Genomic DNA, 23,474 nt, shown 5'->3' on the forward strand with positions numbered 1-23,474 from the left:
ATTATAAAATATGCTATATGTAAATTTTTTTGAATTTGAGACGGTTCTGCACTGCCTGTGCTGAATTTTAATTCACCTACTTTGGTCTATATAGCACCCAATTAAATGCGTATAGGGATTATGCTCTCTGAGGTCTTGATGACATGTTAGATTTGGGATTATATCTGGGGGATAAATAGAACAAAATCAGAGTGAACTAAATAAATGCAGTTCTTCTTTAAATAGACTTCTTGGTGTTTCAAAAGTTGATCCTCCAGCTGAGGAAGGGAAGGAGAAATATACAGAACAGTTGTGCCTAAAAATAGTTTTGTCTGACAAATTATAATATACTGCTTTTGCCATAACTTATTCTCAAGGTGCTTTCTCTTTTAAGGCTGTAATTTTCTGTGTTCTTTCCCTTCCTGTTACATGGAAGGATGTTTTCATTGTGGCTTTATGTATGGCACGTATCTGGTCATGTTGAGTAGTCTGTGACCCCAGATCTTCTGTTTCACTGCCTGTTTTTAAGGTGTTTCTAACCAGTTCATTCTCTGTATTTGAAAGCCGCACAATTACTTGTCTGTTCCCAAAAAAAAACATACTTCAGATGAACACCATGCAGGGTATAAATTGCGTATGAATAAAATTTGCGTTGAAGTACCATTTTTATTGTCATGGTTTTTTTGTCGGAAGACAGATCCTTTCAACAGCTGTGGCATAGGCTTATATTTCATTTGCTGGTTGGCAGTGCAAATGTATCTAAAATGGATGTATCGGCATCTAGCTGTGACATGTTCCCATTTGTTCTTTAAAGTCTTGACTGGAGCATCTAGACAGTTACTAATACTCAATATTTGGAACAAATTAAAGCTGTGAGTTAAAGGATGTGGGATGGGGTACCGAATGTTCACGTACCCAAAGACTACTTCTAAAATAGTAAATCAAACTTCTGTTTTGAAGAGAACTTTGTAAAGTAGCTAGTTAGAGCGTATGCTTGTATTTTAACTAGTCCACTCTTCTAATATTGCCCTCTGAGGAAGTGACAAATTTGCATTCAGTCCCCTGCCATTTTATATGCAAATACCCTATAAGATGATTCTCCTGTTTGCTAATGCACTTCATACTGCATTTTAAGCATCATCTTGAGGAGTCTGACACTTTTTTTTAGTGCTGTCTTTATGTCTTGCTGGCACTTTTCTGTCCAAAATGGACATGAAAAGCTCTTTATTTTTTTTTTCCTCCCAAAAGTTTCATCAGAGAACTGTTTTGATGGCTTAACTTCAAGCATTTGATCTTGAATTCATCAGCCTTCTGATTTTTGAGCCCTGCAATTAACATTGTCAGGCTTGATCTCTTACGTGACCCAGTGGTCAAAGCCAACTGTAGGGAAGTATATCTGTAGCCAGACTTAGTTAATTCAAATCAGTTTGTAAGCCTTATTTTAATTCTTCTAAAGAAATGTAGATTATTGGCCCTGGAGTGTAGAGCGCCGAGTGTATCGGTAGTTAATGGTGAAAGCATAGGATTTGATGGTTCAAAGGGATTAAGCTGCAGAGTTGTTAAGAGGTTGAGGAAGGGAAAAGATTGGGCCAGTTCACAAATCTCATAACTGTCAGGAGCCCTCAAGTGCCAAAGCAGATATTTCATGTATACTCAAGAGATCAGAAAGTTTACAGAGAAAATCATCTTGCAGGAGGAATCTTGACTTAAGGCTTCATTACCTTTATAAAAACTTGATAAGCTGTGCCATGCAGACGTGTTCAGTGTTGCCAGCTGTCATTAACCCAGAGGCATTGGGGGTTCCTAGGAGCTCTGCTTTGACTTTTGGAGAAATTAAATCTCAGGATTTGGGTACAGCAGAAGTTTTTAAGAGAGTCTCTCAAAGGTATGATGTACACAAAGCAAGTCAGACTGTGGTCTCAGGAAATACATATGCACCTACTTTTGGCAGCCCTGAATTTTTCAAAGTATTTGATGTGTTTTTAGATATGGTTTGACTTTGTGGCTGTGATGATGTAAGCAAGTTGCTCCCCAAATAAACAAACCTTCTCCTCCCTGGCGTTGGCTTTGGCCTTGGCCACACTCTCATGCCCTTTTTCTTGAGTTGACACTGGCTCCAGTTGACACACCCTTGACAAGGTGAGTTGCTTCAGGGAGGTGAACCAGCAGGAGAACATTCACCTGTTTTGGTTGTGGGTTTGATTTTTGTATTTTCTTTTCTCCTCCCCTGGCATACCTCCCTAAGCCAGCTCACCCTGGGGTCAGATGACTCCAAGGGTGTGGAGCTGCCCTCCATTTCAGCAACACATCGCAGATAGCGTCTCAGCCCCACGGTGATGCTCCACACTGACTAAACAGCAACATCTCAGTTGTCTCACCAATTCCTGTATTGATTTTTTAGATCCCATGAGTTAGGCTTACCACTGGTTTGGGAGCAAGTTGGGCAGAGGTGGGAAACTAGGGGATGTGAATGGTGCTCTCTGCACTAGTCCAAATGAGTTCACAGCAGATTGTAAGCCTGTCTTCACTTGAGAGAAGACATTGCAGGGTGGTTATTATTTTTTAATTAAAATGCTCTTGACTTTCATTGGCAGTGAATTCAGACATAACATAGGCTGGGACCTCTTCATTATATTAAGAAGTCTTTGTTCCAACTATATGCTATCAAATGACTAATTTCGTTTAGATTTCTGAAAATGCTGAACTGCAACTCAGCCTTTGCGTTGAGTAAAAAAACTACTGAAATAATATTAACCAAAACACTGTTTGCTCTTCCTTTTTCTGTTCAGCATCTGAACCCAATCTGAAGTTAAGATCCAGACTAAAGCAAAAAGTTGCTGAAAGACGGAGCAGCCCCCTCTTGCGCAGAAAAGATGGTCCGGTGGTTACTGCTCTTAAGAAGCGTCCGCTGGATGTCACAGGTACGTCGGGTAAGCAACAAGTCTGTGCCAGCAACCACATACTCAGTGAGATGTCCCTTTCCAAAATTAATTCCTGCATCCAATTAATTGTGCAATCTGGATCTCTCTTGTGCCTCTCAATGTTGGCGAAACCTGGATGAAGTTGGCAGAGTTCAGCAGTGGGTGATGCAGGTGGGCATCAGCAGCGTTGGTCCGCTGGGTACCCATCTATGGAGACAGCGTTACCAACTCAATGAGCTTTTTTTGTAGTTTGTTTTAAGACATTTGTAGACAGATGTAGATATGCCACCAGAGTGCCGGTTTTTTTCCCAAGCATTTCTATGATCTTCAGCAACAGGTTGTTGAGAAATAAAATTTCTCAAAGGTTATTGTATTAATATCCATGGAGAGGCCATAATTCACGGCTGTCATCCTCAGCAGTAAATGCTTTACAACCCCTGTTTGTTTTAGGTTTTGGGCAGACTGCCATAGTTCCTTGTTAAGTAATTACACCAAAGTTTTAAAACATGTAAAGCATTTTTTTATATACATAGCTGATATTTCTGACTACTTATTTGACAGTTTCTGTTGAAAAATAGTATTCTTCCGGGAGCAAAGTTTGTAAGGAGGGATCAGAGTAAAGTAGATTCTATAGATTACCATAAAGTTAATTCTTAGCACCATCTAGGGATGCCTCTGTGTAAATACCGCTATGTGACAGCTTTTCCAGACTTTTTGCTCACTTTAAGGTGCACTATCATCATTCAAACAAACTCAAAGTGATCTCTCTTTAAAGAGCTGGGTGGTTTTGGGAGACCCTGGGGCAGCTATGCACCATTCTGTCAGAGCCTCTCTGTTTGCAGAGGGAATAGATGATTTCAACAGCTAAGCATAATTTATATCAGATCTGAAAACGGAGTTTACTTCACTCCTCATATATTGCTATATGTCACACGGCTTTTAGGATAAATCAAGCCCTAATGGCTGACCATTTGGTCCCAGTAATGCCTTGAGAAATGGCAGTGGAAGCTCCAGCTTCTCACTGAGCTATGGACCTGGTTCAAGAAGCCAGCCTGGAGCCTGACTAGAAAAATATCTGAGTTGTTACAATAAGCGGGGACTTTTGAATGGAAAATAACCTTTACAAGAAGTCCCACTTCAGGGAATAGAAGTTTAATCCTTGAAGAATACATCTTCATAGAGTAACAGATTGAATGTGCCAGGTACTTTTTCTATGTCTAGGTCGTATACACAAGATCTAGTATGTTGTAGTTAATGACACAGGCCCAGAAAAAACACGTGTTTTCCATGCAATTAGAGTACATTTTCAAAACACCTAGAGTCTCTGAAGTTGCTTTGCATGGAGCCAAGTTCCATTTTAGGTGCTCAGTTGGGTGTTACTCAGTGCTGAGTTTTCTTGATAGCGAGATGCTTCCCCAAATGCACAGCCAACAAAAAGCAACAAGGCTTCTTTTTTTAAATAAATATCTTTGTTACTTTGCTGGAGGTACTTGCAAGGATCAAAATAGCAGAACAGTATGTACAGAATAATGCCACGAAAGAAATAATTTTTAAAAATCTCCCAAATTATAACAATTGGCTTTTATTTCTACTGGGGCATCCTAGAGCAATTATGAGACTGCTGCAGCCTGAACCATTGCAGCTGCTGGGAGATTCTTCCGGCGTTGGGCAAATCCTGTGCTTGGGGAGGAGGAAAGTTCAGAAAAAAAGTGTTAATGTTATTTATCTTCCAAAATAAAAGGAGAAACACTGGAGGCTATGCCAGATACCAGGTGAGACACTTTCTGAGGGAAGTTTTCTGGCTGTTGCAATTTCATGCGCTCTTTCTGTTTGTAATTATTTCTATATCATTAATGGGGAGGCTTTGATTTCAGGCTGGTCATCTCTGTGGTTCTGGTTAGTGAGTTCACAGAGACTGTGTTGATAAAATGCACAACGCTGAAAGGATTTTCTGAGCGTTCAGGTGATAACAGAATTATTTTGGGGCATTAACTCTGCCTTGGGTCTTTCCAATGAGGAAGTGTTTTACTCCTTGAGTAGAGAACACTTACCAAAAAAACAAAAAGGCAGTGATTTGAAACAGATCTACTGTTTTGGACCCTGTCGAGTTTTGCCTGATTTTTGTAAAATGTGTTCAGCCATGACCATGGCCAGTTGTCCATCCAGTCCCATGTCACTCAGGCAGCTTTTAAATCTCTTAAAACAATTTAATTTGCCATCCTGGCAAAATATCATCCTTGTGAGTCAGTCCCCAGGCAGTTTTTGGGAGCTCAGTGCCATGGGAGCTGTTCTTCTGTGTGAAGGGCAGCCCAAGGCAGGTTGTGTTTCTCCGAGGACCCAGCACAGTGTGGGCACTTCCCAGGTGACGGGGACAGGGACATCACACATGCCCGCTTGCCTGCACCGGAAAATCTCGGTGCTTCTTCATAAAAGCAGAGGTCAACTCTCATGCATGATCAGCATGAGTGCTCGGTGCTGGCGGCGTATTTCCAGTAAATCCAGATGCACCAGAAGCCTGCATGGGAAAATGTCAACGCCGAGACGGTTCTCTAGTTATTCCAGCGTGAAGTCTGATGCAATACGTGGCGAAAGGGTATCGTTAGGGTTATAGGCTAAAGAGGGTGAGAGAAGCACTTCTAGAAAAATGAAGCAGGACAATCTGACATCCTCCAGTTTGGCCTCTTCAAGCCTTCCATGTCTTTTATTATCTTCCAATCATATTTAAAGTTATTAATATACTATAAGAGAAATCCCCATAAGGAGAAGACATAAATATGGTAAGTAGGTACTTGGGCAGACCATTTGAAAGTGTTTGTCAGTATTTTAAGAGCCCTGGGAAGATTTAGGGGGGAAAATGAGGAGGAGGAGGATTGCTTTCCTCCAAAAGAAAACTTGAGGGGTTGTTATCTGTCTAAATACCATCACAGAGATTGTTTGTAATGCTGAAAGTTGGTTTTGGATGTGTTTTTAGACTCTGCATGCAACAGTGCTCCTGGATCTGGTCCCAGCTCTCCAAACAACAGCTCCAATAACATAAGCACCGAGAACGGAATTGCGGGATCAGTCACGAGTATTCAAGCAGAGGTACAGAGCCCTTTCTCACTCTTTTTTAACGCTTGGGTTTCTAATCAGTTTTTGCAGAGTTTTAGGAATTTAGGCATACAAACCGGTGTGCACTACACCTAAAAAAAACCAAACCCAGATCGTGACTTGGAGCTGATTTGGGGAATTACCTCTCAATCTGGGCTGACAGGATGCATTATCTGTTTATTAAATCTAGTTTGAGCCAGTTCACAAGCTGCTTGTGGTAACTTGTAGTGGTTTTGTTGTGAGGAGAGAGTAAAAATAAAGTGATTTAGCAAGGTAAAGCATGAAGAGCGTTTCCTGGTCAAATGCAAGTGTTTTAAGATTTGGGGAATCTGTTCTCATATATTGTATATAGGGTGAATTTGTTGTGTGCAGTAGGTTAGTCTAAATATAACCAAACCAGAACTGGATTAAAGGGAACGGATTTAACCTTTTCCTCCCCACTTAGGGATTTGAAAGCGTGGTGCCTGATGCCATGTGCTAGTTTATAATTCCATGAGGTTTCACCATCACTTGAGCCATCTGCTATTGATGTCAAGGGCAGGATGTTGGACTGGGTAAACTAGGGTTTGATTCAACACAGCAGCTCCTGTGTTCAGGGTTACTGAAGCCCACCTTTTTCTAAGGGCAGATATTGGGGTGTGGGCCATGTTAACTGGCTTCCACTGTAAAACTTGCATGTAGAAAACCAGTGTGGTTGTGTAAAGTTACTAGTGTATTTCTTTTTATCCAGCTTACCATTAGCTGTTCTCCTCATGAATATAGTGTCTGTCTTAACATCAGGACTGTAAAAACAGGCTTGGGCTTGTTCTCCCCAAATTGTCATTTAGAATTGAAAAAGGCTTCTTACAGTATCAATGTAGGCCCTTATTGCTTTCTAGTTTTGTACAGATTTTCACTTTTTTTTTATTTCTGATGTAGTGTAACAGCATTTGATATGGGGAGTATGCCTTCTACTCCACCCTCTCCACTGCCAAATTATCCAACACACATCTACATCCACTCTAGTCTACTGTAGACCTTACAAGATTTAGACAGTTATTGTAAAGATTAAGACGGTGTAAGGCGGAGTCTTCGCTTGACACTGGCAGCTGAAGCTGCTCTAAAGAGACGTGGCTTTTAAGATACACACCGACCACGTAGTCGTTTGGAGCAGGTCTGGGAACACGTTTCTTACATACAGGGTTATTTATCAGGTCTGCAGAACTGAAGACTGGCTGAGCTGAGGGCACATCTTAGGTACGTTTGTGTTAGCCCCAGGAAGACTAGCGCTTCATTTCTAATTGTTGCTAATTGCTAATCCAGGAGCTGTCAATCTTGTCTATACTTAGCAAACTGCAAATCCCCAATTACTGCTGGTGAAAAAAACTAGAGGATTCAACAATTTCTTGTGATATAAACAGAGCAGGCAGCTTCCCAAAGTCAGTGTTAGCTCATGCAGGTGAATGTGAAGCTGTAGTATTCTCCTTTACCATTTTAGTTTTCAAGTAAATAATTTGAGCTAATCATCTGTGACTAGACCACCAATACCTAATAAAGTGGACACAGACTATTAGAAGAACTCTTTTCATCAACTGCTTGTAATGCAGCAATTTTGTAAGCTAGGCTGAGGCATGAGCGGCACAGATGATTTGGAAAAAAAATATACTATACTGCTAAAGCCTTTCCCTGGGACTTGTCATTGCCTCTTTTGCAGCTGTACCGCAGTGGGTAATTCAGTGATGCCGCTGGATGCAAGGAAAGAAGCGTGTTCATCTAGAATTTTAACAAGATTAGCATTTGATGCACCATCTCCAAACCTATGTGAAAAGGAGAAAGAAAATCTCGTTTTCATTTCCCTGAAAATAATGGCTAGAGTTTTTTCACCTTTTTATAATTTTTGGGAAATGGGAAAAATGTAACATACCAATGATTGTGCAGTTCCAATTTTAAAACTGCCCAGGACTGTGTTAAGTATATTGGATCATTGCCATCTCAGAACAGAATGAAACATAAATCACTGTGTGATGGCAAACAGAACATCGGCAACCTGTTGCACAAACTGTTCTCCTCCCAGCATTTCAGGCGTACTTGAATGGCTGAATGGCCTAGTCCTTTGCATTTGTTTTTGGGAAAAAATAACTTTGCACTTTGTTCCAGCATTTCATGTTGTGTGATACTAGCTGATCCTTTTGCCTGTATAGGTTCATTTGCGAAAAAATAACTGGTCAAGGTAGGGTTTTGGTTTCTTTAAAATCATCATCTTCAGTAGAAGTAGTATTGCCTGGTAGCCCAAGTGTTGGAGATTTCTTCAATACTAGTTGACCAGGCTTTCTCATGTTCTCACTTTTAAATATTTAAAAATATTTAAATGTTTCTGAAAAAATAACATTGCCAACTTTAAGAGTTGCATGCTTACCTTCATGTTTTATTTTAAATGAGAAATATGCCTCTTTGCTTTTTAGTTTGCTAGGTCACCACTTGAACCATTTCAGATATGTTGGAAGATAGTATCTGAGTTCATTATTTAAGTTTCAATGCTTGTCTTCAGTGTGGAAAGGCTACAGCTCTCTGCCTCCTTTTAAAATAGACAATATCTATTTTTAAATGCTGTTTTTAAATCTAAAGGTTTTTCTGTCTCTGAAAGGTACACGTGCAGTTGATACAAGACTATAAAAAGTACTTGACTGCAGACGAAAATGCTGAAATTGTTCTCTTCTGTGCAATTCAAAAAGTGTTTGTGTACAACCCATAGATGGGATCTGTATATTTAATGCTGCTAAATACCGTATGCTGATAGCGTCAAGCTGCTGCGTTTTTCTCTTCGCTGTTTTTAAAACAAATCCCCAGGAGATAGTTTGAGGCAGAGCTACAAAGTATTGATTGTTCAAAGAGAAAATGGATGTAGTTTTGTTTCATTTATGATATCAGTAAAATATTTCATTACTGTGCTGACAATAATTACCTTATTCTCCATGAGGCATGTTAACATGTAATTTAAATTAAAGCAAAATTGCCGGTAGTGATCAAAATTACTTGGAAGAAGTGTGTGGGTATGCATAATCACATGCCCTTACCAGGTAACGCTCAACAGCAAAATGCTCCCTGCAAATTTTCTCCTTTGGGGCAGCAAATTGTGAACTGAGATCTTAAAAACAGATTTACTCTTTTTACGGGAGAACTGATCTGTATATTTCCAATAAGCTTGAAAGACATAAATGAAAGCACAAGAAGGCAAAAGAAAATAAGAAAAAATTCACTTTGCAGATGAAATTTTGCATAAGGTCGTATGAAACCTTAGGTGACTCTGCTGAACGTCGGGAATTTAGACAAAGTTGGACACTGGGAGAATGACTGGCAAGTTAATGCCACATCGAAGAATCCACTTGAAAAGGCAGCCCAGTGTCTGATAACGGTGACAAACACAGTCGTAGGATGACTTTATTCCTCCTGTCCTTCTTGTGTGGGCAGCACCAACCTCAGGTGCAGAGGTGGGGTGTCCTGTTAAAGCTGTCCGCTGGTCTGGTTAAATTTTGATTAATCAAGGAGGCAGGATTGCTTTTGAAGATTGTTTTATAGAAAATGTTTGTTTTTCAGTATTAGTTCTTATGTGCTATTTTTTTCCGCTAATAGGTTGCTGCAGGATTTTTTCAAGTTTCACCTTAGAGTCTTTGAGGAAGGAAAAATAGGATTTCATTATCCAGAACTGTCCCAGCCCTGCAACCAAGGAAATAACCTGCAAAGTCTCATTGACTTAAAGGATGATGAATTTGGGTCTAAAATGTATAAAGCCATTCTTCAGATCTCTGTTACATCGATATAAATTGTTCCGTAGTATAATATTAAGTTAATCATAATCCCTTTTTTCGTAATAGCACCTGAGTTAAACAGCAGAAATTCTATAGAAAGTCTTTTTGAAATATAAACTCTATTTTATTTAAGTTGGAAAATCACCTGCAGAGAATTCAGGGTGATCAGAACTCTTGTTTCCTAACAGGAAAATCGGGCAGTTTAAAATAATGTAATTTTTATAATGGGTTTTCTAGCACGTATTTCAAATCAATCTTGTTTTGAAATTAAGGGTATTTTCACTTAAGTGTTCCTGCTTTAAATGGCCATAAGATAATTCAGTAAATCTCGCATTTCACCCTGAAAATCAGGAAATAGCTACATAAATGCAACCTTAAGGCTTTTTGATGAAATTTTGAAGTCTGATTTAAGCTAAAGCACACTAGCAAATAGCATAAATTGCCTGTGATTTGCTAAAGAGAACAATAGCCATTGTAATGCCATCTTTTTTTTAAGGTAATCTGTTTTAGCTTTAAAAGGGCAAATACTTGAGAAGGATATGTAAGCTGTTAAATCTTCTTTCGCAAAAGCTTTTTGCAGTGGCACTGCATGAAGATTGAGCAGAAGCAGAGTACCACTGAGGATGCAGGGGTGATCTTTAGTCTCCAAGAAAGATCAAATGAATTGTACAAGGTCTCTCTGTAGGTCAGCGAGGTTGGCAGCAGTTACAGAGCGAGATCATCCCTGTGTTGGTTATCCTGGTCTCGTTGCCCCCTGCGTGGCCTCGGCAGCGGTGTTCAGGGCATGCACCTAGTCAGTGCCTATTTAGGTTGGATCTGAAGCACAGCTTAGCTCCCCTGTTCAGTGTTTCCAATGTCAGCTCTGTACGTTTCTGCTGTGTCCTCTCAGCAAGTGTACTGTGTCCTTGATCCGAACTGTGGATGCTCTCACCAGGACAATGTTCTTGATTTTGTTTCCAGACCAGCCTGGCTCACAGACTTGTGAATCGTGAAGGCTCGGTAACACAGCTTCCACTCTACACGTCTCCTTCTTTGCCCAACATCACGCTAGGACTGCCTGCAACTGGCCCTTCCAGCGTAAGTTGTGGGGGGGTTGCAGCCTTTGAAATGTAGCTTGCACTGCTTTATCCCTTAACCCGCTGTGCCATCAATTGTGCGTTTGCAGGGAGGATCAGCACAGCAGGATGCGGAGAGACTTACTATCCCAACCTTACAGCAGCGGATCTCTTTATTTCCTGGCACTCACCTCACTCCCTACTTGAGCACTACAACGTTGGAAAGAGATGGGGGAACTGCACATAACCCTCTTCTGCAACACATGGTCTTACTGGAACAGCCAACCGCACAAACTCCCTTAGTCACAGGTGAGCGCTCCATAGATAATGTGCAAAACTCAGTCCCAGCTGGGGAAAGAGAGCAAGTGATACCTGTTTTTTTGTAAAGTCTCTTCTCCTGTGCAAAAGAGATGCCGCACCATCTGTATATTCTGTAGGTATAACATATAACCTTTAGGATGTGTTTGTTGATACGTTGGATAGTGGTGGCATTTGCAAAATCAGAGGTTGCCCACCTCATCCAGAGGTAGGGGGAAGCTGCCTTGTCATTTTGGCGAAATGAAAATAAATAGTATTTACTTCCATAAGTAAAGCGTAGGTTTGTAGGTCACAATTTAAAACTATATAGTTAGAGTTCTAACCACTTTAGATTAAAGTGGAGACAAAAACGTTGTGTCTTATGATTACCCTTCCTGTTTATCACGGATGGTTTCTATTCTGTATATGAAAGGCACGCATTTACAAAATCTCAGATTAAAAGAGTTGCTTTTCGTCATTATTATAAATGGGAAGAACATGGCAAAATCAAATGTATTCAAACAGATTGTATTTGTTTGTATATATTACATTTTCAGTATGCTAATTGCTTTGAATCACTCCCTGTGTCATATTTTCAGAATCAAGTACCTGTGGGAAGGCATATTTCTATAAATAGGGTTGATTCAAAGCAATAATCCCCAGTAGGACGCATTTCTGTTCTACAGCGTGTAATGTTGGGACAAAGGATGTTCTGCGTAAGTTATAGACATGTTGATTTTTATTTCTTTCATTCCATTTCTAATGGAAACTCTTGAGAGATGTTGTTCACTGAAGCATTACAGCACGGCTCTGGTTTGGCTTGTGTCTGGTTTTACATTCATGTCCCAGGAATATACGTGGGGTTGTGATAAGCTTATAAGCATGTACATATGGGGAAATTGAAGCACAGAACTGTGGTATTTAGCCAGCACTCTCAGAGCTGTGAGAGTGGTGTGTGCAGATTCCTTGAACCTTTACGTAATTTTTAGTTGCCTCCTTCTGCCGTGGTTGCTGTGGCATGATGAGGTTACCCAGAGTCATGACGTGACTCTTCACCAGTTGCCCTTTGCCCAAGGTCTGTTGATGAAGAGCCATTGGAGACGACTTCCCTTCTTATCCTATCACCAAAACTTTCTTCTCTGTTCGTGCTGGCGTTTGCTTTGAAGCACACGTAGGAAGAAGTGCTGTTCTGTTTTCTGTTCGACCTCTCTCAAAGCTTCCCTCAATTTACAGTGTACTGTGTTTGCTTCCAAGTGTGTTCTTTCTAGTCCACCTGCTACGTGCGGTGTTTTCAGAGTGAGTACAACATGTTATAAACCAACACTTAGGAGAAATAGTCACAATACAACAGAGCAACAAGAAGAAACGCACGTTCCAGATGCAGCAACTGAAAGAGAGCAAGCTAACACATGGTCTCAAAAGCCCTGAGTGGACTGGCTGCCAAACTACATTTAGTACTTAGAACTTTCTTGGAAGCAAAGTGGAGTTCATTAGTATTCTGTTGATAGCCTTCAGCTCTGGAGATAGTCTCCTGGCGGCTGCAAAATGATCCAGCATGATGGCATGCTCTTTCTGTGTAGGAAGGTAGACATGGGGGTTTTGGGAAACTAGAGCAGAATTCCTTAGGTCTGCTGTTCCTCTTGTGAGGTTACTCTGCATAATATCCATCACGTTGACATGTATGTTCTGAGTAGGAACAAGGCGTCTCCCTGGAAAGCTTTCACAGGGGGACCTTGGTCATTCACTTGGAGGAAGGTAGTCTTCCAAGGTGTTCTATGCAAACTGTATAGGATCTCTTCCTCGGCTGTCTAATTTGAACTTTTGGGAAGAGGAACTGTGCTATAAGGGAGATGGACCACATCTTTCCAAATTATTCATATATTCATATACACACAGATATTTGTAAAATAAGATACCCTTTTACCTGATTCTTTTGAGAAAAGCAAAGGATGGAAGAAACTCAGAAAATCTTTCCATCAATGAGTCAGATTCTTCCACGTAGGGCAGTTCAGTGAATCGGTGGGATAAAGAGAGAATGTCCTGGGACAGAAATGTCAAGGTGTTTCTAAACTGCTGTATTCAGCTGCCTGCAGACTTCTGGGCAGCTTCTCTTTCTTCTCCACCAAAGATTGAAGAAAGAGAAGATACAACTTCACTGACTCTTGAACTGGGCAGTATTTCTGAATGTTACTGATGACTTGCGCATCTTTAGTTTGTTTTATACAATGACATAAAGCAAAAGAGTTCTGTTTTCCTAAAAGTGTGTGCAGCCTTATCTAATTAGGGAGACACCAGTGATGCCTTTGTATGCCAAGGTGTAACGAGCAAAAGTAAAGGCTTGTTCTTAGCTCCTCCACCCTTGGGTTTGGCTTTGTGTTGGGCGTGTCTTCATGTCCCAGCTTTCTAAGAAGTATGTGAAGGTATGTTTTCAGAGAGCAGAGCAAGAACTGGCTTACCCCAAGAACAGCTAAAAAGACAAGACACTTCCTGAAGACATGCCCTTACCAGAGCTCAGATAGGTATTTCACATGGTAGTCATCAGAGATACCTAAATTGCCAAGGGCATGTGAGTAACGCAAGTTATCCCAAAATAACCTTATGTTTTCATTGAGTTACTAGCATGTATAGACAAGACAGTGATGGAAGCAATTCTAGCTATTTGTCATCTTGGCCTCATAACTTGCCTTCTTCCTACAGAAACAATGAAGCCTGATGGCTCCTATATTCCTGAAATGATTCAAGGGAGTGCCTTTTTCCAACACAAGCTGGTCAGGGGTTTATCACATGGACGTTTTCATCCCTAGTCATTTCTGTGGGGCGGGGTATAGCACAGCCAAGGGCAGACGTGCTTCCCTACATGGTCTAGAGTGGGAAGCAGCCTCATCAGCATCCATCATCCTTCAGCATATCCTGTGAGCCCCCTCTAAGGTATAATTGCTGGATGCTGCGGGGTGGCAGCTTGGGTTGGTACTTTCCTAGAAATGAACCCAGGATTACTCCCTGTACAAAGGCAAGCAGTAAGACTTTAACTTCTCCAAACCACCGCTGTGATCTTAATTCATGTCACCCACCGAGTGATGGAAGGGTCCATAAGGTATCGCTGATTTCAAGAAATGAAACATTTCCCTAGGGTCTCTGGGTAAACAAAGAATTCAAAAGAAAGCAAAGTATTACTCCATCCAATGGTAATTAATTGTTATCTGTTCTCTTTTAAGGATGCTTCAGCTGTAAATGGCGAGGTGGCTGGTTTTAACGTTATATATCATTGTCACCATCAGCATTACTCAACAGCCGTTTTCTCCCTTCCTTTCTTCTTCCTTTTTTTCTTCTCTGCTGTTTTTTCCTCCATATTATCTTCAGACTGGTATCTTTCAGGACTGCCCCTCCATGCACAGTCTCTGGTTGGTGGAGAACGGGTCTCCCCTTCAATACACAAACTCCGGCAGCATCGCCCGCTGGGGCGCACGCAGTCTGCTCCCCTTCCCCAGAACGCCCAAGCCCTCCAGCAGTTAGTGATCCAGCAGCAGCACCAGCAGTTCTTGGAGAAACACAAACAGCAATTCCAGCAACAGCAACTGCACATCAACAAGGTAGGCATGACGCTTTTAAAGTCTTTCTTCCTCATACAGCATCGATACCAACTTTAGGCGACACTATTTCACAGTTTCTTGTGCGGTAATATATGTGGTCTCGACCTCCATAACCAACTGGCCTTCATCCTTGAACCTCTTTTTCATGATTTTGAGAAATACATCAACAAGGATGTGGACATCCATCACCAAAGCGAGGATCAATAACTGTGTTGCAGACAGTGGAAAGGCAGTACAGTTCAAACTTCTGGCTTTCCAGTAATACTTTTTAAAGTTGTCATTGCTGCCGTTCATCTACATCAGGATCTTTTGTCAGTTTTGGTAGCAGAAAACATAAAATGCTGTGAAGGAATATGGGGAAAATACCTACTGTGTATATATTCAGTTTGAAAGGGAGAAGGAGCAGTAATGTGGATTTGAGAAAAAAATAAAAAGTGAGGGATTTCAGACGTGACAACACCAGAAAATAATTGCAAGTGAAGATACTCAGATTTACTGAAGCGTTTTTCACTGGAATTACCTTTGGAAAGAGAAAAGCTGTTCCCATCTCCAGTCCATATTCTCTTAACTGTGGCCCTGTGTAAAGCATTACAGTGTCCTATCCACTTCTTCTCCTGAAAATGAGGACAGTATTGCTGTGCATCCTGCAGAGGTTGTTTTGAAGATCAATTAGATGCAATTCAAAAATCTGAAGAAAGTAAGCACTATGTTTATTATCTCGCTTTCTGTAAATCACTTGGAGAACATCAGGTGAACGTTGCAGAGCACCATTCATCAGTGCACAGATTTTGCAATTGCTGCGTAGCCAAAATCATCTGTCTAGGCATCCCAATATTACAACGAAGCTGAAACAAAGCTGCTTTGAGATGATTGCATTGAGTATGCATTAAAAAGACAAAATCTATCCTGATGTTTTAGCCTATGGGAAGGTAAAACTCACCTTTTACGCGCAAGAGGTCTGATCACAAGTGGTGTGGATGGAGCTGTGACGTTCTGTCCCAGCTGAGGTTTTCTCCCAGGATTTCAGAAGGCACAGTCTGTTGCTAGACTTACAATATAAAAAGGCTGTTGGGGAAGGGGGAAATCAATCATAATCAGTATGATTTTTTTTTTTACTCTAATTTGTACTGTTTTGAGGCTTCCTAAAGACTTTTCTCAAGGAGTTCCAATGGTGGCTTTCTTTAAGAAAGAAGCAAATCCAGTAGTAGGTTTCAGGCTCGGGAGGACAAGTTTGATGGCAGGCGGACCTTTCAGATTGCTGCAGTTTAATTTATGGTGGAGGTTTCTCCAAATATTTTCACTGTTCCAGTCCTATGAGAAAATACAACTACCGAGAGCTGGATTAAAAAAAAAAAAAAAAAAAAAACACAACCCACCACACAACCCCCCAAAACTTTGTTTATAGACTCGCGCTAAGGCAGGATGATTACACAAGTTACTGACGTCAATCATGTACTTTTGGAGAGCTGCCACCGCGCACTGCGTGTGCCAGCCCTGGACCTCATTCAGCCCCGCACACCAGGGTGGTGGGGAGCTGCTGCTGCCATAGAAATTTCCCTTACCCCCCTCCAAACACACTTCGTGACCAGGATCATCGGACGCGGGGTGCTAGGTAGGGTTTCTTTGTTAGGAAATAAATGTAAGCTCGGCGGTTTGTTTGTTTGAGGTTTTTAAGGCTTTTCCGTTGCCAACGCTTGTAAGCGTCCAAAGACTTCGCCGTGACGTACCCGCTGAACTCATTCAGACTTTCGCTTGGACCTCCCAGGAGCTGGAGAGCGTGTGCTACCGGAGCCGAGCAAGTCCTCCTGCAGCACTCTGAATCTCAGCTTTGTTAGAGCTGTGATCTATCGCATCCATAGCAAAGGCAGGCAGGGGGGGAGTGTAATTAAACTGATTGCACAGGGGCGATTTCCCTGTGTTTGATTTATATAAGTAATGAGTTAAAATGGTTTCGGTACTAGCACTGTATGCGTGTGGCAAATTTATCCCATGGGATAGCATCCAAGTGCTGACATGGAAAAAGACTTTTCCCAGACGCACAGATATTTTAAGACCCTCGTGTGTAGGAGAGTAAGGGCACAACTAAAAATAATGTAATAGATTGCTGCCTTTTAATTATTAGCAGAACTGACAGCGCTGTCTGTTAAGGTTGTGTTGGATTTCCTGTAAATAATACAAGACTGTTTTCAATTGCTTGTGATTTTTCCGAACTTTAAGATTTTGGCCTTAAACTTTCCCTGTTAGGTGTCTACATCAGATTAAATTTTTGAGAAGATTGCAGCCAAAACAAGTCTTGCTGTTTCCAAGAAGGTGACTAAGGAAAAATATGTTGTTTTGCTCCTGATTAAAAATAATAAGAATAGTCATCTAGGGGATTCGGCTGTGAAGCCTTCGTGCCCGAAGCTTTGGAGCTGTAATTTGGAATTGGACAAACGAGTACAGGGCGGGTGGCTGGGTAGGGAAGGAGAGTGCAGAGGGATGGGTTGGGTGGGATGGGTCCGAAGGAGGGACAGGGCTCCTTAGGGTGACCGGAGGGGAGTGTGCTCCCCAGGGTGTGATCCCTTCCAGCACAGGCTCTGAAGTCCTCGGTCTACCGCTGTCAGCAGCAAATTGGGGATCGCTTGAGCGTAGCGAAGCACATGGTTCATCCCGTTCAGGAGCCGGCTTGCTGAGAGTGACTCCCTTGGCTCACCGCAAGGCTCTATATGGAAAATGAGGGTCCCAGCCCTGCTCATCTGGTGTTCGTGTTGTCACCTGGTCACATTTGCATTTGCTTTAAGGAGGGGAAAAAACCACACACATAAAAACCACACAACGCCCCCCAAAAATGGGGACGAAAGAGACATGCATGAAGGAAAAGAGCATTATTGAAGTTGCCACGCCGAGCACTCAAGCTAGGACATGGAAGTAGTTAAGTTTCCCATGCAAGTCTTGCACACTTTTTCTTTTTTCGCATCTTTTTGATCCAATTTTTGGTAATCAAGTGGTATCTCTTTTACAAGACTCTGAACATAGTACAGAGAAGGGTAAGAGTGAGGCTGCTCTCTGGTGACATGCTGCCTCATTTGTTGCAGAAATCGGAGGACACATAAGGAGTGGAAGAGGGAAAGGGCTAAGGCAGCTTGACGCCGTAGCAGGGAATTGGCTTTCTCCTCTCTGCCTCAGAGCCGTATCCCACTGAGCGGCTCCAGCCAGCGGGCAGCTCGCAGCGGCACGCTCATCTTCTCCATGCCGCTTGGAGTACAGGGAAATGGAGCTGCTAGCTGCAGAGGTGTGCTTGCACACCTAAAACATGTAATCTTAAAATCCACCATATCATTTTGAAACCCCCATCCAGTGGGGTTTCATAATCTCTCTCCTGGCTGCGCATTTGATGACATGGAGCAGCTCTGCTCCCTGCCTGCTGTCAAGTCATCGTGAACACAGATGTGCTAATATTCGCAGAGCACTCGTGCTCTAGTGATCGCACTGCAAAACCGTATGTAGAAATCAACAACTCTTTCTTCAAAACCAGGGTTTGAGACATTAAATGAGATTCTGGATAAGATACTGAATCACTTATTGCTAACTGAGCTATGTGCAACTTTTGATTAGAATGAGGCATGTGCCTTAGAACAGTAAATGCTAAACAGTCCTGAAAATAAAAGCTAAACGTTAACACGGGTGCGTGGAAGCACTGACCTGAAATTACACAGGTAACGTGCGCTCGTGTTTCCCACTTTTTTGCGTGTTTAACATTCAAACCTCGGGAATGGTTTTTTCCCATGGTCGGAGGAGCTTTGCTGGGCGAGGGGGTTTATTTTGCCATACAATAAATATATGCAGCAATCCTGACATCATTTCATCTTCAGCAATTACAATTTCTTGGCATACTCAGTTTCTTTTAAGATACAAATTTTAGTCTTTTATGTATGAGAGGGAGGAGCCGTAATATGCTTATGGTTCTTTGGCGTTTGGAGGTCAGCATTTGGGGGGTTATTTTTGTCGTTACAGTGAACCAGGTAAAGCAGGGTGCTGTTCTCTGAGCAGACTCCAGGTATTTTGAGTTAAAAGTGTTAGCTTTTCAGCGTGATAGGTCTTGAAGCAGCAATTCCCTTTTTAAAGAGAAATATGGAAGTGAGGTTTCTGTAAATTCTGTGCTGGAAAACTCAACTTTTTACCTTTCCATAGTGGAGACGAGTGTTTTGGCTTTAGTCCCCTGGATGTGTAATTCATGAAACCTTAGAACAAATAATCTCCCTTTTAGCCCTGAATTGTACAGTTAATCAGATTAACACTGAACTTCTGTGGTCAAATTATGGCTCTTCTGAGTAAACCCCATTTTTAACACACTCTGGAAAGTGAGGTGTTTCTTCTGCTGTGGCATATATATAGCAACGTATATACGCCAGACTATAGTGCCTCAACTTGTGGATACATTTTTTATTAACACCTAGAACTTAACCTTGCTATTTCCTGATTTTTTTTCTTTTTTGGAATGCGTTAACTGTTTAGCCTCAGTGACTCCTGGAGTAGCTTTTCATATGTAATGTTTAATTTGTAATATTAGAAAAATACAGTGTATTAGGTTGTATGGCACAGCATTCAGGTAGGGCTATTACCCTTTGAACAGGTTAAGGGAAGCCTATTTTTGAAGCACCCAGACGATAACTTTGTATATAGCAAGTATTGAAAAAGATCTCCAGAAAACTTCCTTCAGCGTTCCTGCTAGGTGTCTCAGTTGGTTGAATATGAAATGCCGTTCAGCAAGCCGTGAGACGCTTGGCATTCGTGTGCTTGTGCATCGTCACACCTATTACTGCGTAAATGCTGTTAAGTGGTTTTGCCAGGAGCCGTTGTTCTGCAGGGTGTCTGTTGCTACAGGTCTGATGATATGTAGATGTGTACCTGATATAATCAAGCCCACAACTCCAATTATTTGGGAGAGAGGGGGGAAAAATCCAGCTTCTCCTGGTGCCAAGGTGTTTTCTTCTCGCTCCCCCTCCTTTCCCCCTTCAGGCAGTCCCTGTTCTTTGATTCATTACAGTTGGGTCGCTCCTTCTCGTCTAGGCACAGAGGCCAGCAGTCCTGTGGTCCTTCCAGCAGGTAGGCTGCCTCAGGCACTTTTTTTTTTCCCTGCTGTCTCATCACTTCAGGAAAAAAAAACCAAGAGATTTTTCTAGGCTTCAGCTGCTGCAGAAGGCTCTGCCAGCTCCCTACGTGGCCTATGACCATCATCCCTTATCATCTCTTGTTTCTTCTTAGTCTATAAAAGTTAGAAATTAGAATCCAAGGGATACCTCACTTAGGAAGAGTCATATCGATAGCCAGAAGAGCAAGGCTTGTGTTATAGTTTCTGAGTAATTAATTCAAGCCCCCAGCAATATGTTTTCTTCTCCGAGCACTTGTCCACATGCACACTTCCCTGCGGCTGCACTCTTGCCTTATGCCTCTCTGCTAGTGCTCTTCTTTCTCTTGAGCATCCCAGCCGGTGTACCCACTCCACACCGCCTACCTCCCACCTCTCAATTCCTAGCCACATCCTTAACTCAAGACCAACACTTTTTTGGCCGTCTGTCTCAGGATGCTTTTGAACTGAGCTTTTATCATCTCTTTTTTTCCTCTATTTTTTTTCCTCATTTTCATCAAAGCTGTGTCTCCAGCTATCCAAAGGTGTTCTCTTTCTTCCCTGAGTTTATCCTTCATCTCGAGAGGGAGGTTTTCACTGGCTTCTGCACAGCATGGCATGGTCAGGGACAAGCCAGTCTGTCGTCCTCCCTTGCTTCCTGATTTCTTTCTTCCTCTGGTCAGTGGGACATGTTGTGCCACCCCACCAACGCCTGTGTCCCCCACAATGCTGTTCAGGACTCTGCATGGTTGATGGTACCAGCACAGAAGAGGCTGAGGCTGGCTGGGTCCTGGCTGGTACCTTCTGCTGCTCCACCCCGTTCCCAAAACAGGCAAGTCACTCCACCCTGCTAGGCATGCACTGCACTTCCCAGGATATAAACTGGATAGTTATCAACAGTAGTGCTGTCTCGACCACCTTCCAGCATATCCCTATCTGCACAAAGTTTTGACCAGCTGTACATACCTGGCAAAGCGGAATGGGGTTTTGGTGTGTTGTCAAGTATGATCTCTTTAAGCTTCTACTACCTATAGATAACCCTGGATGAGTTGTATGGAAATGTGATGATTTATCCTAAACTTTGAAGGTGTGTGTGGTTGTTTTCAGCCTCCAACTTGTATCCTTTGATGCACACCAGTCTGTCCAGCAACACTGAAGTTTCTGAAGGGCATGACTGAGGTATTCCTTCCAGCAGAGATGCCCTTTTCCAGACTCTTATTAATCTCATATCTGAAAGCAGGCCCCTCGGTGATTCAAAGTTGTTCTCTACTTTCAGTAACTATTACCATAATGAGCAACACTGGAGAAATGCCACATTCCTGTGTTGGACTCCTAAACTGGAAAAGATCTTGAGAATAGACCTATCTCAGGTTTTACTTAGTCATGCCCAACTTTCATCTCTGTCAGTCTTTGATAACTGAGGTGATCTGTCATGTTCAGCGTTGAAGGAGCCTTGTCCTTTTAATTGTCCAGGACCAGAAATTTCTTCTGTAACTGCTTGTCGTCTTAGAAGAAAGATTCAGAGGTGCACAGCTTCATTGGAGTTGGTCTGTCTGGCTAGGAAGCTTTGCTATGTAGTCCTATGGAAGTTCTTCAGCTCTGCTTCTGCTTCCCAAGGAGCTCTTCAGCCACCTTTTAGACCCAGACGGGCCCCTGTGACACTTGTTGCCTAAAGAAAAAGTGCATTAGTTATATCCTTCTAGGAGCTTCTCAAGCATTTTTCTGTTGGGGACTCTTCATTAGTCTGTGATGAGTAAACAGATGTTTCTAGCCTGTTTAGTAGTATCTTCAAAGTCTTCGGTGTCCTAAGAACTTACCACTGCAGAGGAGGTATCATAAAGAAGTAGATATCTAGTAGACAAATCAGATGCCAGCTGACCTGAAATTTTACTAGTGAAGAAATACAGCTTTTTTTTCCTTATGAAGCATTCCACAGAAAAATGAAGAATTCTTTGGTTTTCCTTGTATTGTGACCTGACGTTGTTATGTTTTTTTTTTTCCTTTCTGTTCTTTGTATTTCAAAAACATAGATAAGAAGTCTTCCCAGCTGTAGCAAGTCTTTTTAAAATGCTTGTGACTAGAGATGTATAGTTTCTTCTGTACTGAAGTAGTTAGCTGTCCAAGGCTAGTGAGGCAGTGCCTTTAACAATGTTTTATGGTGGCAGTATGTGATAGCCAGAGGCGACTGTGTTTGAAAATAGAGGAGTAACCTCATTGCAAAGGAAGCTAGAGAGCTAATTAAGGGAAGGAGACATTATTTATGGTGCATTGTGTAATTTTTTACTATTGCAGATATATTTGTAAGCATTTTCTTACTTATCTTTATATTCATTCCCTTGCACTTTTATTACCTTAAATTTTCTTAAATTACACGAACATATGTTCATAAAATTGCAAAAGTGGAAGATTTTTGGGGAGTTTTAATGGGCCTGGGATGCACATACTCATGTATTATACGAAATATGTTCATAACCAAGTGCTTTCTTTGCAAAATTGTCCTTTAAGAAGAATAGGGTTGCAGCAGCTAGAACAAATGACACTCCAAGAGATTCACTTTGTATTAGGACTAAACTGAATGTTTGAAATGTCCTTGTCATTGACCGCTTGATCTTTCAACCTTCATTGTAGCATTTTACACATGTGTTTTTCATTTAATTCTTACATTTTTATGGAGTTGGAATAATTTAAAACTTCTCGGGAATTACACTGCTTCTCATTTCCATTAGATTTGACAATGACATTGTAAGTTATTTTCCCAGCAATTACCTTGCGTAGTTCATAAGTTCAAAAGGTATTAAGTTCAAAGCTTGTGACCTTCGATCCAAGCAGAAAAAAAAAGTAGCAGAAGATGGTTTATGATGATTTAATTATCTTTAAAACAGATTATATTCATCAAGCCTAAGGGAGCTTAAAGAAAATTGATGGAAGAACTACCTTTAGCTTAACATGGTTTAGTTACCCAATGTGTATTACAAGTAATGAAACTAAGTCTGCTCTCCTGAAATCCAGGGCTGCAGTCCTGCTTTTTGCCCTGTTCCCTCCTCTTCGGGTCTTCAACTCCACCATCTCATGGTCACTGCAGCCAACGCTGCCTCTGTGACTTCCACATCCCCGAATAGTCCTTCCTTATTTGTAAGTGTCAGGACCAGGAGAGCACCTTCCTTGTTGGCATCTTGATAACCTGTGTCAGGAATTCGTCATCAATGCACTCAAATCTCCTAGATTGCTTGAGCCCTGCTGTCTTGTCCTTCCAGCAGATAGCAGAGTGGTTAAAGTCCCCCATGAAGACCAGAGCCTGTGAATGTGAGGCTTCTTCCAGGTGTTTGAAGGAGGCCTCATCTACTATTTCTACCTGATCTGGATGCCTACAGCAGTCTACCCACTACAACAGCACTCATCTTGGTCTGCCCACTTATCTTGACATTTAAGCTCTTGACTGACTCCAGACATAGAATTTTTGCAAGTAGAACTAAAGTGGGTTATAAAATAGGGTCGGCAGCACACTCTTGGTGGGCTACTGCTGTGGTAAAGCCTTCTCATCCACCTGTGCCCAACAGAGAGCTTGTTGGCCAGCTTGTTGGGCTGGCCTCACAGGTTACTGATACGCATGCTAACTGCAGTGGTATTTAGAATCATAGAATCATAGAATC

The 23,474-nt window shown here is 41.8% G+C and overlaps 1 protein-coding gene across 1 annotated transcript in view; it reads left to right on the forward strand.

Moving 5' to 3' along the window:
- Window positions 1–14,717, forward strand: part of LOC104073403 (histone deacetylase 4) — a gene marked incomplete at both ends in the record, with an annotated part of 51,580 nt that extends 36,863 nt beyond the window's left edge. Inside the window, 5 exons of the mRNA XM_009573146.1 lie at window positions 2,769–2,909; window positions 5,872–5,984; window positions 10,736–10,852; window positions 10,941–11,139; window positions 14,488–14,717. Coding sequence (XP_009571441.1) covers window positions 2,769–2,909; window positions 5,872–5,984; window positions 10,736–10,852; window positions 10,941–11,139; window positions 14,488–14,717 — 800 coding nt within the window. The remainder of the gene's footprint in view (window positions 1–2,768; window positions 2,910–5,871; window positions 5,985–10,735; window positions 10,853–10,940; window positions 11,140–14,487) is intronic.
- Between the last annotated feature and the right edge of the window lie 8,757 nt (window positions 14,718–23,474).

This window comes from Fulmarus glacialis, unplaced genomic scaffold, assembly GCF_000690835.1.
Source record: "Fulmarus glacialis isolate BGI_N327 unplaced genomic scaffold, ASM69083v1 scaffold36192, whole genome shotgun sequence".
NCBI classification, from domain to species: Eukaryota; Metazoa; Chordata; class Aves; order Procellariiformes; family Procellariidae; genus Fulmarus; species Fulmarus glacialis.